Source organism: Benincasa hispida, chromosome 7 (assembly GCF_027475165.1).
Source record: "Benincasa hispida cultivar pf3 chromosome 7, pf3_genome.v1.1, whole genome shotgun sequence".
Classification (NCBI taxonomy): Eukaryota; Viridiplantae; Streptophyta; class Magnoliopsida; order Cucurbitales; family Cucurbitaceae; genus Benincasa; species Benincasa hispida.
In genome coordinates this window covers 43,056,523-43,074,090 of record NC_143484.1, presented here as the reverse complement: position 1 = coordinate 43,074,090, position 17,568 = coordinate 43,056,523, and the positions used below count along the sequence as shown (strand labels likewise).

The 17,568-nt window shown below is 31.4% G+C and overlaps 1 protein-coding gene across 1 annotated transcript; it reads right to left on the bottom strand.

The window, feature by feature from the left end:
- Positions 1–220: 220 nt before the first annotated feature.
- On the bottom strand, positions 221–3,625 carry LOC120080856 (sporulation RMD1-like protein, putative (DUF155)). Its single transcript, XM_039035509.2, has 7 exons — positions 3,075–3,625; positions 2,588–2,696; positions 2,341–2,500; positions 1,667–1,815; positions 1,425–1,576; positions 729–843; positions 221–611 (listed from the first exon to the last, which is right to left on the bottom strand). Exons 1-7 carry the CDS (start codon positions 3,545–3,547, stop codon positions 474–476), a joined length of 1,296 nt encoding a protein of 431 aa, XP_038891437.1. The 5' UTR covers positions 3,548–3,625; the 3' UTR covers positions 221–473.
- Between the last annotated feature and the right edge of the window lie 13,943 nt (positions 3,626–17,568).

Below are 17,568 nucleotides of genomic sequence, written 5' to 3'. Positions count from 1 at the left end.
AAGCATATAAAAAAATGAGCCGAAAAATGGATTGGGTTTATATTAGGTGTTTTAAACTACAAATGGATCAGAGTGAGCATTTCTCTTGCTAACATAGTTCATTCCCATTTTTTAAAAAATAAAAAAATAAAAAAAGAAGACCTAAATGCTTTCATTCAAAATCAAGTTGTAACTTCAAATATCTTCTAATCAGTCAAATGAATGATGAACAGGAAGGAAATAAGAAGACAAGGCTGAGATCCATTTCTTCAACAAATAATTGTAAAACTGTTTAAAATACTCTATAAGCACTCTGCATCCTTAGAGAGCGACTCGGATAAATTAAAATTTTAAATTATCGGAGTCGTATGGCAGAATTTTCCAAATTTACATAGCTATGTACATTGTATAAATTGCAGTGGCGATATGCGTAGCTCGATACAGGAAGCTAAAACTACCCAGTTCCAACTCCAAGGATCAGGAAGCAAACAGTGCTAAAGATTAGCAGCTGATCTATGAATAATGTCATAAAGTGAGAGTAAAATTTCTGCACCGATCAATGCAATGATCAGCCATTCCAAAAAATCTGATTTCCTGTTTTGCAGAATCTCTTGTAGGAAGCGAATATTATGCTGAAAAAAGGAGGGAATATAAAGTCATTGGGTGGAGTTCAAAATGATTTTATATGAAAATATCGACAGAAAAAGAATCAAGAGGCACATATTCTCATCTTAAGCAGATGGTACTACCTCCACAAACTTCAATTTGAAATCCAGACTTGCAAATCTCTGTGTTAACTCAAACTCGTCTCTGAGATATTCCCATATTTGAGCATATTTTGCATCCTTCCACGCAATGTCAGATCTGATAAAAGGAAGAAAAAGAATTAGATTCTATACAGGAATCAGGATAAGCAAAAAGAAACAGTATGCACACTAACAAGTGCGCAGATCATACATATGTTGCTAATGGAGAGAGGGAATTGTTCGCAGAATAGAATCAGTTTTCAAGTTTTAACAGTGTTGTAATATCCACAAGCAACAACTCAAGGAGTAAGTATTAGGGAATATGAATAACACTTCCCAGTGTAAAGTTTGGGGCCGAAAGGACATTGAACATAGAACTTCCTATTCTTACATTATGTTAAATCATTGATTGACCCAAAAGCTTAAGCTGATAGGTGAAAGTAAATTTAATGTTATATCAACACCCTAATAGAAAGCAGTACAAGAACGAGAATCGGTATAAAATGACAACTCCAAAACAAGAAGCCAAGAGCAGCACTAAAAAGTGATACTAGCCAAGCAAACAACATAACATTACCACTTGAAAAGCTATTTTTCTTCTTGGTCAATCATATAAAAGTACATTTGTCTCTTGTGCAGGTAAATAATAAAATTCTATACATATAACAAACGAATTATTTACTGCAGGAAATTACTTACCTCTCAAAAAGTCCAAGCTTGAGAATGACATCAGCAAGATTTGAATTCGCCTTTCCCACCAACTGGAAGAGTTTCTTTCTCTTCATTTTAAACTTCCCAGTTGCTTCCATTTCACGGTTGATGTCAGTGAATTCCGCAACCATCCCATCAACCTTTGAAGCAAATGTTTAAGAGTATGGTTGGATCATGCCAAATATCAACATTAATCAGCATAAATATGTATAGTCAGATAAGGTAACTACCTGTCGCCCATAGTAATCAAGAGCAATACTCTGACCAAGAACACTACCTATGGTACGTATGCCATCAATATTCAAGTATTGCAGCATTATGTAGTCCAATCCCCCTTCCATCCATGTATTTAAGGCTGGCTTCTCTCTAACCTCATACTCTACAAACTCATACAACTTGACATTCAGACAAATATACATGTCCACTACAGTATTTTTAATAAAATACACCAACAAAATAGCAGGGCATAAAGCCTAAAGGAACTGCAAGAAGTAAAGCAGGAAACATAATAAAAAGGCAGCAAGAACGTCATGAAGCAATGTTGTCAAGGCTACTTTTAATCAATTGGAACAGAAAGGAACGTATAACTTTTCAAGATAGACATAATTATTTTGAAAATCTTTTAAATTGTGTACGGCATATTACATCTAGTCAAAGTACCTCTCGTTGATATTTTTTAAGAAACTACTCTAACATTCTAATCAACTTAGGAGGGGCCATTTCTTATAAATGGTTCTAGGAAGGGAGGATGGCTTATCTCCTCCTTTCTTACTCCCATTTCTGATAAATGAATTTGAAACCTTAGTGCTTTAATTTATATATCACTACAGCCATCACCAACAATAACATATATAATAAATGAAGTAGAAACAAATCCGTATTAAAATACATTCGGATTCCTTACCATCCTTTCTCATTTCAGGCAGCAATCCGGATGCATGTTTCTCTACAATTTTCAAATACCCATCAACCTCATGTTCACGAACGTTAAACAGCACTATAGAGCCATATTGAAAAACTACCATGAAACAGCAATCACTTCCACTTATGCTGGCGCCATGAGTCTGAAAGGAGGAAAAAAATGAAAAAGGTCTTCAAAGTGTACTCATCCAACTAATCATGAATAATAGTCCACCATAAAGAAAACTTACGTTCACATTACATAGATCCCCAAACTTAAGGACTACATAATTAGTCATACGAGATGATGGCGGGATAAAGTTACGTTTATTCTGATCCACCAAGCTCCTCAAATCCACACTGAATCAAAGAAAAAAATTGGAATGGAAAACATTATCAGAAACATAGTATACAAATCCCCATGTGATGACTTAAACTTTATGAAAATCTTTAGTTTACCTTTTATCATCCCAAAACCATTAAAAAAACAATGAAAATATATAGTCATCTAGAACAGCAAAAGGTGAAGGGGAAAATGTAGACCAAAAGGCCACAACCTTAGGAGTTAGGATTGAATTACGGAATATCAGAGCCAAAGTTCACAGACACTTTCCGTAATGCAACACAGTTCAATCAAAATAGAATGACAAGGAACGTGAATTTCTTTTCATTGAATGAAAAATCAAACACACTTGAGCATCCAGGCAATAAAACAGCAAGAATGAAAGAAATTGCAACCTAGTGGAGAAGAAATAAGCTCTGACAGGAATAGACGGTCTAGAATCCTCCTCGACTTCATCCCCTTCACCGTCACTAATTCCTTCCCCAACACTTCGAAAACCACCATCTCCAACCTCCGAACACAACACTGGTTCATTCCACTCCAACGTGTGCACTGAAGAAGTAATGCACTTCGCCAACACCAACACACCGCAATTCGATCCTCCGAAGCGTTGAATTCCAAGGCCAAAACACGAAACACTCGATAAACAATTAATGGTAGCACGCAATCCTAGGGTTTTAGGGAGAGTAACCGAGTGAGGCTTCGGTACAGGCGAGAGGAAGGTTGAACTTGAACGAGCAAAAAATGAACGGCCGGAAGAGAACAGAGAAGAGGCTGAAGATGAAGGAGAAGAAGAAGAAGAAGAATGAGCAGAGAGATTTGGAAGGAGGCGTACGGACCTCAGATGGGCGTCAATGGAGCGCCACATCTCTTTGTTTGATGTTTCAGAGACGACGACGGTAAAGAAATAACATTTGTTTGAAAGAAACTCCACCCTACAGAGTTTTAGTTCTCTCATTCCTGGCTGGGCTGGAAGTTTTTATTGGGCCGTAAGGCCCAAGCTATTTTAGGTTTTGGGCCAACCAGAGAAATGGCTAAAGCTATGAAGTTCAAGTCGAAAAATGGCTAAATTTGATCCAAAATATTACAGATATATAGTACAATCTAAACCAATCTGTGAATATGGTAAAATTTATATTCAGCTCTCGGAGTCTTTACTATATCGCTATAGGATCAGTAATAGGTTCTATCACTGATAGGGATTTATGAATAATAAATAGAGTCTATACTTCATAAATTTTCTTATATTTATAATTTTTTAAAATTGTTGCATACTTTTAAGTATTAGTTATATAAGTGTTATTGATTGTGATTACCCTTTTGAAAAATAGTTAAACATTATATTTAACAAAATATTTAAAATGCGAGGAGACGGAAATACCATTAAAGTATATTTTCCAATTTTCACTCAACGATAAAGATTTCTTTTTTGTTTTTAAGAGATTATCAAGGAGGAGAGATAAATGGTTGCTATGAACAAACATAATAATTCAAGTCGGGTTGGGTGGGGTTGTTGGGTTGGGATGTGAGATGTCAAAAATGGATATTTGATTTTTTTTTTTTTCTTTTAACAAAAAGGTCAAAGAATTGAAATCAACTCGAATGTACACAACCGAAACTTTGATGTATATAGGGATGGCAACAGGATGAGACGAGGCTAGGGATGCAGCCCCTATCCCTGTCCCGTGACGATTTTTAATCCCCGTATCCACTCCATTCCTCATTTTGAAGAGTCAGGGTTGGGGTCAGGGAACCACGTTCGAAGATACGGGTCTTCGTGGGGAAAAATTTCCACATTTATTTATTATTTAAAATTTATATTCTTATTATTATATTTGTTTAGATGAATAATTTAGGAAAAAGTATATCTTAATACTTTTATTATAAATTTAGAAACAAAATTAATTTATTACATTAGAAAATTAAAATTTACAAAAATCAACTTTAAAACAGTAGCTAAGTTTTCTTTATTATTTTTTTATTTTTTTAAGCTATTGTTTTAAATAGTTTTTCTAATATATATAATCTACCATAGGTGTATAATTAATATGTTTTAGTGTTTTTTTCCCCTACCTTTCACATATATAAATAACAAAAAAAAAATAATAAAAAAATCAAGGGACAGGGTCAGGGTTAGAGACAGGGCAAGGATTCCCTCCCCATCCCCACCACTTATAAGTTATTATATATATTACATATATAATATTATCATTATTATTATAAATTCGGGTTGAATTAGATCAATTCGAAATTTAAAAAATGTAACTCAAAATCCAACTGAACCCAAATAAATATAAAAAATTTAATCCAATCTAATCTAAAGTTTAAAAAATTTAGTTCAAATTATTCAGATTGTTAAATTATTTGAACACCTCTAATTTAGTCGTTAGTTTCTCCCTAATAGCTAAAATGATTTTATTATTATATTTTTTTTAAGGTACTGGCCACAGTTTCCCTCAGGTCAGGTTTTTCTCAAAAGGTTAAATTACACCAAAGTGTTTACTGTTTACCCATCCATTGAGCTATTTTAGAATTTAGGTAGGGACACCTTTATACCATTCCATTATCTAAACTACTTGTAGCATACAAAATATATGATTAGACGGTTTTCTTTTTTAACAATTTTTTTAGTATCTTTTTATCTCATACAAATTTTGATCTTAAGATGTCTAGTAATTAAATATTTAACAAATTAATAGACATTAAACTCTAAATATTGTACTCGACTTTCAATTTTATGTTAGATAGATTCCTAACTTTAACCTATTTGAAATTTTAAACAATCAAATGATATCCCACACAAACACATATTTAAATATTATGTTCGGTGAAATTTTAAACTTTTACTTTTGTGTTAAATTATTAGACAAAAAGTTAAAACTTGATAGCTATAATAAACATAAAATTTAAAGTTAAAAAATCTATTAAAAATATAAAATTGAAACTTGAATATATCAAATATAAAAATAAGAGTTCAATAATTTGTTAGGGATGAAGTAGACATAAAATTTGAAATTTGAATACTAATACTAAGCTTCTAAGAACTCCTTATATATAGATAAGAGAAAATTTATATACTGATAATATGAATATCGAAGATCAAAATATTAATATTAAAATTTCAATTTTATAGATATATCGATATAACATTGATAATTATTTAAATGATAATTATGTTGTTTTCTTTTTTCTCTAAAACTAACTTATATATATATATATATTGATATTAATATTTATATCAATGGATCTTTAATACGTATATATTATTGTGTTGGCAGCCACCAAAGCAAGTTGCGTACGAAAGAGGACAACATGTCATATCAATTCCTCTCCTTTTCCCAAAACTTTTCCCATTTTCAAAGTTTCTTGCTATTTCATTTAGAGCACATTTTCAATGTATGTTTTATCACAATTTTAGAAATTGAAATACAATTTCTTTTATTTCTTAAAACTGCATTAATTTTATGCTAAATTATAAAAAGTTGTCCATGAATTTATGTAAAAAATATTTCCGAACTTTCGAAATTTCAAGACTACCTTAAACTTTTAAGAGGAATTCAAAAACATTAGATGAAAATCACTAAAATTTTGTGTTAAAAGTATCTTTAAACTTTTAAAAGTTAATATCTTCAAACTTAAAAAAATAAAAAATATCCTCACAATTATTATATGAACAGAAACTGTTATTAACTCATTACAAAGTAACTCCAAAATTTCAACAAAAAAAATACCTTTTAAAATTGTTTCTATAATTTATTTGAAATTTTCTTGAGTTTGAAAAGAACCAACTTTAAAATAAATTATATCAACATTCTCATTTTTTTTAAATATATATGGATACTTTCATTTTTCTTCTATTTATTTATTTTTAATTCTTACACTTCTCACCATTCATAATAAAAACCAAAATTTTAAATTAAAACATAAAATCCCACGAAATCTTATAAAATTCTAAAATTGAGATCTCCCCTTAAAACATACCAAAATTCACAAAATTCTAATTATTATTATTTTTTAATTCTTACACTTCTCAAGATATTTTTTTAACATTTTTTTAAAGTTTATTAGGATTTTTAAATTTTTTGAAAGTTTAGGTATTTTTCTTTTAAAAAAAAAAATTAATTGTTTTCATTCAAAACTAACAACAAGGACATTTTGTTAACTCAATTGGAAGTTTGAGGGTATTTTTGAAATCTTTGAAAGTTCAAGGATATTTTTGACACAAATTGTAAAGTTTAGGGATATTTTGAAGCCTTAATTTTTAAAGTTGTTAGTTATCTCATGATTTTCAATTAGGAAAAAAGAATTGACATTTACATTTTAGTACAAAAAGTTGTTGTAGAGCTTTTTAAGTTCAATAATATGTGAAATGAGAAATTAGAATATTTGATCTCTTAGTCAATAATTTGTACTTCACGAATGTTTAACTATACTCATTTGTTGTTGATTTATTGTCAAACTCTTTTGGTTATTTTGTTTTAATTAATTAAAAGTGTTAATTGCATTGGTTTAGAAGTTGTTTTTGTTTTGTAGGGTAAAGTTATCTAAACTCCAACCTTAAAGTTATTCGAAGGAGATAGAAATGAAATTCGAAATTCCATTTGATAATGGTTTTGACCTTATTTAATATTTTAAAATTAGGATTATAAACATTATTTTCACTTAAAAGTTTTTATATTTTGATATCTACTTTTAATATTTTAAAAAATCAAGGAATATTAAAAATTAAAACCCCGTTTAGTAACCATTTTGTTTATTATTTTTGTTTTTTGAAAATTAAGTCTATGTACATTATTTCAACCTCCAAATTTCTTCTTTTGTTATCTACTTTTTACCAATGATTTAAAAAATTAAATCAAATTTTGAGAACTAAAAAAAAAACTTTCAAAAAGTTGTTTTTATTTTTAAAATTTTACTAAGAATCAACCTATTATACTTAAAAATAATGATGCAAACCATTGTAAAAAAATGTAAATGAAACAGACTTAATTTTAAAAAACAAAAACTAAGAATTAAATGGTTATCAAATGGGGCTGAAATAAACAACTTTAAAAAAAAAATTGTTTTTCCTTTTAAAATTCAAATAAAAATTAAAATATTGAAAATCATAGTAAGGAAAATTTAGAGGATTAAACTTCAAAAACACAAAATAAAGTCCTTATCAAATAAGGACCTTTGTTTTTCTCATCATCTTTTATTTTCTCATATGGTTTTTTTTTTTATTATTATTTTTTTTACTTATGATTTTCATCTCTCTTTAAAAAAAATATTTGGAATCTTTGGTCAAATTTTACCAGGTTAAAAAATGAACATTTTTTTTTAAATTTAAAAAATTAGCTTGAAATTTGAAAATATATTTACGAAGTATGTCGAGGAGTGGATTTTGACCTAGTAGAATAAAACTAAAAAAATAAAAATAAAATAAGATAAATCGAGATAATATAAAATAAGATAAAATAAGATAAGATATGATTTAATCTAGCTCATATGAGATTAGGAAAAGTCATATACTAATTCTAAGGGGTTAAATCTTATATCTTAATCCTAGTAGGATTAAGATCAAAACCTTTACAATTTTTAGCGACGAAAAATATTTAGTCACAATTTTCGAGACGAAATATCAATTCATTGCAACTCGTGCGACAAATTACATTTTTGTCGCTTAAATCTTTCGATAATTTCTTATTTTCGTCGCAATTCAGGACGAATTATCTTTCCGTCGCAACTCAGAAACTCAAAAGGCATGTGGGTGGCAACAGAGTTTTTATTTCCACCTGTTGCCACCATCTTTAAATCCATTTTAGGTTTTCTTTTTTCACAAAGGGCATATAGATGTTGATTTTGATGGTTTAGGGGTGCAAGTTCTTCCATTTTCACAAGGGAAGGAGGTGGTTCTTTCAATTTTCAGAAAGGAGCATATGTTTTTCAATTTTGATCTTTTATTAGGTTTTGTATTTTAAGGTATTTCTTCAATTTTAACTTGTTCATTTCATTTTGTTTACGGTTTTATCTCCTTTTTTTAGTTTTTTGTTCACTTTTTATTTAGAAAATATCGTTGGAGCTTGAATTGTTTTTTGATTAAGCAATTGGAGGTATGTAAAATTTTTCATTATGTTTTTTTAGCTTAACCTTTGTTATTGAGAAATTTTGTGTTATTTTAGAGTCTATTTGTGTGATTTAAGTTTGATTTAGAGCTTATTGTTAGATGAAAGTGTGATTTTTAGTTTATTATATGTCCACAGTATGATTATAGAAGTTATTTATGTTGTTGAAGTTTGATTTGCATTATTGCAAAACTAGAAGTTTGTTGTTGAGCTTTTAAAAGTTTAATATTGGATTTTGAGTGTCTTATATGTTTAAAGTGTAATTTGGAGAATATTTGTGTGATTAAAGTGTGATTTAAAGTAAATTTTTGTAAGTAAAGTTTGATTTAAAACTTATGGTGAACGATCATTTTGATTTAGTTTAAGAGTATATGTATAGTATGTTTGTGACAATGGGAACTTCTTCATATTTAATTGTTTAAGATATTTGGAAAAGAATTTCTTATGTTTAAGTAATTTGAAAATTTTGTTATTGTGATAATCATAATTTATGATTGGTAAATGTGATTCTACTTATGTTTAAAAAGGAGGGGGAGAGGGATGCTTCATTTTTAGTTGTGATAATAATAAATATTAACTTTGTGATTGTTATGCTTGTAGTTTTGACCTGTTGTACATTTGACAATATCTTAAATAACATTTTTTCTTTCATATTTATTGAATTGTTACAAAATACAAATATTATGAAATTGGAACCAGATTATCACTTATGATTTATTGTTTTTTTTTTAATTCTTTTGTATGTTAGATTAAATAACAAGTAAGCGGAAGTAATTTGAATCTAAAGTACTCTAATTACATTAATTTTAAGGATTAAACATGCTTATTTAAAACTACAAAACAAAGTTTGTAAAACAAACCTTGATGTAGCTCACAAGTGAAGCAATCCACTGGTTGTTTTTTTTATCACAAACACTTTGTGAATCACCGCTAGCGTCTTCCCCGCGATTCTCTAACCTTAGAACAGATTGTGGAATCCAAAATGGTGATGAATTTTAAGGGGAAAATGGAGTTGGAGAAAACTTGTAGCTATGGTTTTGAGAGTTAAAATTCAGCTTCAAAAGCCAATTTTTCCAACTTCAATCTCAGTAATTTCTTCTTCTATTTAAAGAAGTAATCATGCATAACAAATTCACCTTAAAGTGACAGCAAATTGAGGATTAATTATAGTAGGATTTGAGATGTTTTAAAGAGGTACAATGTGGAGAAAATCCACTAATTCTAAATTCGTTTAATTTCAAAATTTCAAAAATCAATTTTAAATGAATTTTTCTTAATTTTAAATAAAATTAATTCATATAATTAATTTTAATAAAATTAATTTTAAAATCAATTTTAAATAAAACTAATTCTAATAACTAATTTTAAATAATTAATTAAACAATTTAATTAATAATATTAATTTAATATCAAATACTAAATTAATAATAAATTTACACCAATCCTGGCCATGAATCCCTATTCATGTGTACAATATTTAAATCATATTTAAATATTTCCAACTCTCTATATTGTTTAATTCATAATTAAATGATAAGTCGTCAAGTATATCAAATATAATTAACACTTACTTCCTCAATTAAATTTGAGCATTTCAGATTTTCTCATCACACTGTTCTAAGGTTTAGTCCGATATGAGCTAGCAGAGGGACCTAATGGACCTACAGATCATGAGCTCCAACGATCCGAGATTAATCCGTTAAACTTTTTAACCTAGTTAACCAACATTCGTTAACTACCAGGACACCTCATCATAGCTTAGTATGTGCACCTTCTCACTGTAGATATATTGCTGTCCACTTGATATAAGCATGATTTATAAGTCGATCCTTCACAGATTATTCGTAGTTATAGTTTGGTCAAAATGACAATTTTACTCCTTTAATTACATATTTTTCATTAAGTCCCACTGATTCTTTAATGAACAATTGGTTTGTGGTCCAACCACCAAACCGAGTCTCTCTCTAGTAATGTGAGGGTCGGACCCTTTGTTTAAGACCCGAAGTCATCACTTAAGTGAACAACCTATCTACTATCCCTAGAATCGGGTAGGAGTGAGTTCCATCTTGAAGGACTACATCTCTAGCTATCTACCTAGTCTTATCCCTAAAATGGTAGGCTTATTAAGTCGGCGAACTCGAGCCGCTCTCACCTATGCAAATTAAAGGATAATCTCGAATAAACAGGAGTTCATAGTTAGCTCAGGATTAAGATCGAGTTACCTGGGTCATCGTATTGAAATAGTCAGTCTTAACAGCAAATGACGTTATAAAGAAAAAGTGACTATTTCGCGGTTTGGTCTTATACAAACTTATTGCATATGACGCCCCCACTCGAATGTCTTCACATGAATGATTCATAAAAGTGGACCGCATCTATAGTATCCCCAAGATGAGGTGCCCAACCTTATCCCTATAATATAGACTGTTTTGGCTATCACTCAAACTTGGTTCACTTTTATGTCTCCACAGATAGTTCAAATATTCATATTATAACCAGGCGTTCTCAGTTTATTAGATTTAGGGTTTAAAAATGCAATTCACATATTCAATAACAATTTTACTAAATAAACCTCAACAATAACATTATTGTAAAATAAAATATGTTTATCGTTTACAAACCACGAGATTTAGGACATAAAGTCCAACAAACTCCCACTTAGACTAAAACTTCAGTGGGGTCACTTACAAATAATGTTGAACTTGAGTGAAAAAAACAAAAATACAATAAACTGGGGTATCACATATCTATGACTTCTCCCACTTGCCCTAGATTTACATAACTCGTAGTCTTAGACTCATTAAATGACCCTCAAACATTTTAGTCGTGAGGGCCTTTGTAAACGAATCAGTAATATTGTGCTCCGAGGCTATCTATTTAACGATCACATCTCCTTGTTGCACAATCTCCTTGATGAGATGATATTTGCGTTAAATGTACTTCTTGCACTTATGGCTTTTGGGTTCTCTAGAATTTGCAACTACGCCATTGTTATCACAATAGAGGATGAAAGCCAGATGCATATTTGAAACCACTTTCAGATCTGTTTGAGAACTTTTTGAGCCATACAACCTCCTTTTCCGCATCACATGCAGCTACGTACTTAGCCTCCATGCTGGAGTCAGAAATACAACCTTGCTTTAAATTTCTCCAAACTACTGCTCTTCTGTTTAAAGTGAACACTGCTCCTCGGTTTGAAAATCAGAGTAAGTGTATCCTATAAGGATCAGATCTTTTGCACCATACACGAGCATATAACCCCTTAGTCTCCTAAGATACTTGAAGATATTTTTAATAGCAATTCAATGATCATATCCTGGATTGGACTGATACCTGCTGGCTCTTCCCACTGCGTAGCATATGTTAGCTCATGTACATAACATGACATACATCAGGCTCTGTTGATGCATAGGGAATACGTCTCATATCCTCAACTTCTTGAGGTTTCTTAGACATTGTTCCTTCGATAGATGAATTCCATGCCTGAAAGGTAGCAAACCCCTCTTGGAATTTTGCATCTTATATCTAGACAACATCTTGTTTATATATGATGTTTGAAATAGGGCTAACATTCTGTTATTGCAATTTTGAATGATTTGGATTCTAAAAACATACTAAACCTCTCCCAAATCTTCCATTTGGAATTTGATTGCTAACAATCGTTTAACGTCAGTCATGAATCCTACATCATTCCCAATAAGTAGGATATCATCTACATACTATTGGAGTTGATGCCCTAAATCTCGTAAGCTCCTATATTTTATAAACCTTGTATAAACAAACATATCTGTGATTGATAATATTTGATATTTTATTCATTTTGTCTATGAAATATGTGATATTGTAGTTGCATTAACCATAGACCAATAAACTAACATCCAAGATTATCGTTGTAACTTAAACATGTATGTGGAAACATTTTAGTTGCATCTAAATGGTCTGTAGTATATGGATATGGCTGGGTACCTTATCCTAGTGACACTACGAGTATAGCCTGCTTTGTAGGTGTTACGAGTTATGTAAAGTACTACAAATGATCTGAACCTGATCATTCATGTATTAGACATGCGAGCGGGGATATTCCATACAAAGGAATTTGTATAAGATCGGACCACTAGGATGACCATAGGTAACATGACCTTAATCCTGAGTGAGTTGTGAACTCCTGCCTATGAGAGTGGTCCTTTGATTTGTATGGGTGAGAGTGGCCAGATCGTCTACTCAACAAACCTACCATTTTGGGGATTCGTGTGATTGGGAAGCTGGGAACTTAGCTATATAAGATGGGATTCACTCTTTCTCCGAAGCAGGGGTAAGTAGATAAATTGCTCCCTTAAGGGCTGATTCTGGGTCTTGAACAATGTGATGCCACACCCTCTCCTGGCCCAGGGTTTAGTTAGTGGGACTATGATCTATTGTTCATTAGAGGAATAAGTGGTACCTAAGGAGTTAGATGTAACTATAGGGGCAAAATGGTAATTTGGCCTACCTGTACTTACGAACAATTTGTGAAGGGTCATCGTAATGTTGATTGGTTATATCCAATGGACACAAAAATATATCTGTAGTGCGACTAGTGCAACTGTCGGTCTTTAGTGGAGTACCCGACAGTTAACGGATGATAGATAATATGATTAAAGAGTTTAATTAATTATTCACGTATCGTTGGAGCTTCAAGCTACAGGTCCATAAGGTCCACTTGGTAGCTCAAAAGAGATTTAGTTGAGAATCAATTTTTGGGTTAATTTGAAATGTTCAAATTAATAAGAGAGAATTTAATTATATATGATATAATTGACATAATGTATTTGATACATTATAGTTTAATTGGAGGAATATTTGAATATGATTCAAATATATTTTCTATGAATAAAATTCATAGTTGTTAAATTTAATATAAATATGATTTATATTAAATGCCATCAAATAGAGAAAAAGAACTATAGTTTATATTGTATATGATGTAATATTAAAACTATAGATTATAAATATAATATGATAAGTTGGTTATCATATTTATTTATATTATTAATTATATTTGATAATTAATTCATTTTTCTCTTTAACCATCTTAATGGGTGGTTAAGCAGTTTTTGTGGCAAATTGGGATACATAAAATATGATTTTATTTTTTCCATAATGTGTGTTACACGATTCTGAGATACATGACAAACAAAACAGAGCCTATGTGATAGACTTTGTCCACTACACGATTGAATCACTTTGCTATGCGATTGCTTGTTATTCCTTCAATCGTCTTCCTCTTGCAAATTCCTAAACTCCCTCTTAACAAAAATAGTCAGATCCCACCACTCTTGAGTTCTCACCCCGAGAATACCAAGGTCACCAAGTTGTAGTGTCCTTCCTTTTTTATTCGAGTTTTTCTGCTGTTCGAGGAGTTTGTTTTCGTGACAGTACGGAGGATTTACTTGAAGAAGAGTTCTTCAAAGGTATAATCTCTATACCCTTTTATAGTTCAAAAGCATGCTGTAATTTATGTTATTATGCATAATTTGTACTATTTTACTGTAAATGTTTGTTTCAATCAAAATGAGTTTTGGACGATCCGCTTCTGTTCATAGGTTCTCTGTAAAACGAGTTCCTTCACATACAATACTAGGAAGGTTATAGTGGTTTTGACAATTTTCTTGTAGAAACAAGGTTAGTTAATATTCTATTCAAAGCCATATGATTTGATCGTAGTATCAAATCTTATGTTTCAGGATCTAGATGCTTGTTTGAACCCATAAATGGATCATTTATGCATGCAAACCTTTTGCTCTTGACCCTTTTCAAAAAACTCTTCTAGTTGAGCCATGCAAATACTCTCTTCAAGATTACCAATCAAAAAGGCTGTCTTGACATCATTTTTTCAAATTTCATAATCATAAAATGTGGCAATGGACAAGAGTATTCTAATCGACTTTAGCATGGCAACAAAGGAGAAGGTTTCTTCATAGTCCACCATCTCTCTCTAGGTATAACCCTTTTGCCACCAATCGAGCTTTAAAGGTCTTCACCTTACCGACTTAGTCTCATTTTCTTTTGTAGATCCATTTACAACCAATAAGTTTTACCCCATCCAGTTGATCTACAAGTTTCCATACCAAATTAAAGTACATAAACTCCGTTTTGAGGTCGACGAATTTGATCCATTGGTCTCGGTCTACATCATTCATTGCCTGTTCATAGGTCAATGGATCCTCAATGCCATCATTGGGTATAACGATCTGAGTTTCTGTTAAATCCATGTAACGGTCAGGCTAATGGACAAACCTCCCATTACATTGAGGAACTCTCAACTCTTAAGAAAGAAGTGACTGACCAAAATTACTGGCTTCATCAACAACTTTTGTTGAAGAACCGACTTGATCAACAACTCTTGTTGGGTTACCTGTGCTTCTTTGAAAATTTTACTCAATACGAGTTTACTGCGAGGTTGATGATCTCTCATGTGGTCTTCCTCTAAGAATGTAGCATTTGTCGAAAAAAATACTTTGTTATCTTAAGGATCATAAAATAGACTACCTTTCGTTTCTTTAGGATATCCTATGATTAAACACAATTTTGAACAACGTTCTAATTACTTTAAATTTTGTATCAACACGTGTGCAGGGCATTCTTAAATCTTGAAGTGATGTAAACTTCCTTTACGTCCTCTCCGAAACTCATATGGTGTTTCAAAAACACTTTTTGAAAAAACCACGTTCAAAATGAATACAACAGCCTCTACGACATATCCCCAAAACGAATAAGGCAATTAAGCATAGCTCATTATTGAACGAAACATGTCTAACAGGGAATCATTTCTCATTTTCAATACACCATTCTTCTGAGGCATACAAGGTGCTGAGAGCTGAGACTTGATTCCATGTTCTATCAAATAGTCTTAAATTCTCAAGTCCATATACTTTCCATCTCAATTTAATCAAAGTGTTTTAATTGTTTTACCTAACATATTCTCAACTTCTGCCTTATACTCCAAAAACTTTTTAAGGGTTTCGGATTTGTGATGCATTAGGTAACCATAGCCATACCTAGAATAATCTTCAATAGAACTGATGAAATACTCAACCCCTCCTCGTGTTTTGATATTCATCGGACCATAGAGATCTGAATGCACGAGTTCTAAGGGTTCTTTGGCTCTAAGACATTTTTTCTGTAAAAGATCTTTTGATCATCTTACCCTCAAGACATAATTCACATGGAAGTAAAAAGTTATCTTCTAACTAACTTAGGACTCCCCTCTTAACCAATCTTCTAATCCTATTGAGATTAATGTGGCCAAGTCTCAAGTACCAAAGATAGATACTAGGAGAAACTTTTTGCCTTTTATTTTAAGTTTTAGATGTTTTAAACATATTGGTATTTAAAATAGCTTTTGCCTTGGTTGGTCTTAACACATATATGTTGTTTTCAAGCTTTGCAGAACAAATTTGAACACCTCTTGAGCTAACAAACACTTCATTAACTTCAAAAGTTACTTTGTACATTTGTTTTAACAAGAGATAGATATTAGATTCATTTTCATATTTGGAACCAAAAGTACATTTTCTTGTAAAATCAATCTATCCCCAAAAAATAACTTTAAGTCTCTCACTGCTTTAACTGAGACAACCTCTCCTATTCCCACTTTGAGAGTTGTCTCGCCTTTTCTAAGCTGTCATTAAGAACCAATTTCCTCAAAAGAAATGCAAACATGGTTAGTGGCCCCTGAATCTAGTATCCAGGTAGAGTTATCATTCTCCACTAAAAATGTTTCAACAACGAGTAAATCATATTCACCTTGTTTGGTTTCTTAGTTTTCTTATTGGTATGGTATTTTAGGCAATTACTCTTTTAGTGCCCATCTTCATTCAGTGGAAACAATTTCCTTTATCTGTAGCTTCCTTGCCTTTGCAGGTTATAGGAGCCTTACCTTTCCCTTTTCCCTTCTTTTCCATTTGAGTACTCTTACTCTTTGAAGTGGAGGGTCCAGACTTAGTTCCTAAGGATGATCCCTTTTGGAACTTCTTTAAGGTAACAATATTTGTTTCCCCTTCTTGCCCTTTAGTCTTCATAAGAGACTGGTATGTTTGGAGCTCGTTCAAGAGAGTAGTCAGATTGTACTCAATCTTGTTCATCATCACATTTATGCGTGATTGTAGGAAACTCTTCGAAAGAGACTCCATGATGAAACTAAGTTGACTTTTCTCATCAATGACAACACTATTTACCTTCACTACATTAAAGTGGACCATCATATCTAGAACATAGTATCTAACAGAGGTTTTTTTTTTATGCAGAGTTGTAAATATATTTGAAAGCATCGTACCTGACAAATGAGGACGGTTGTCCAAACATTGCTTGTAACAAATCCATGATCTTCTTAACGGTGACCATGCTCTTATATTTCTTAGTTAGAACATAAGATATGCTCACAAAGATATAGACTTGGGACTTATCATTAGCCCTAATCAATCTACCATAGGATTCTCGAATATTTCAATTTGTTGACGAGTCGGGATTCGGAGGTCACTTCTCTGTTAAAATGAACCTAAGATCATTGATTACTAGTATCGTGTTTGAATTTGATTTCCAAGTTACGTAGTTGTCTCTGTTTAATTTTTCAGAAGTGAGTAATTGAACTAATGAGCAAGACATGCTGAAAATATAAACAAGTTCTATTAGTGAATTGCTATTAAACCCCATCAGGTTTTAGAAAAGTAATAATGTACCCATATAAGTCATTAATTTTGCAATGATACTTCAGTGATTCAAAATAACCGCTACAGAGGGACAGTCA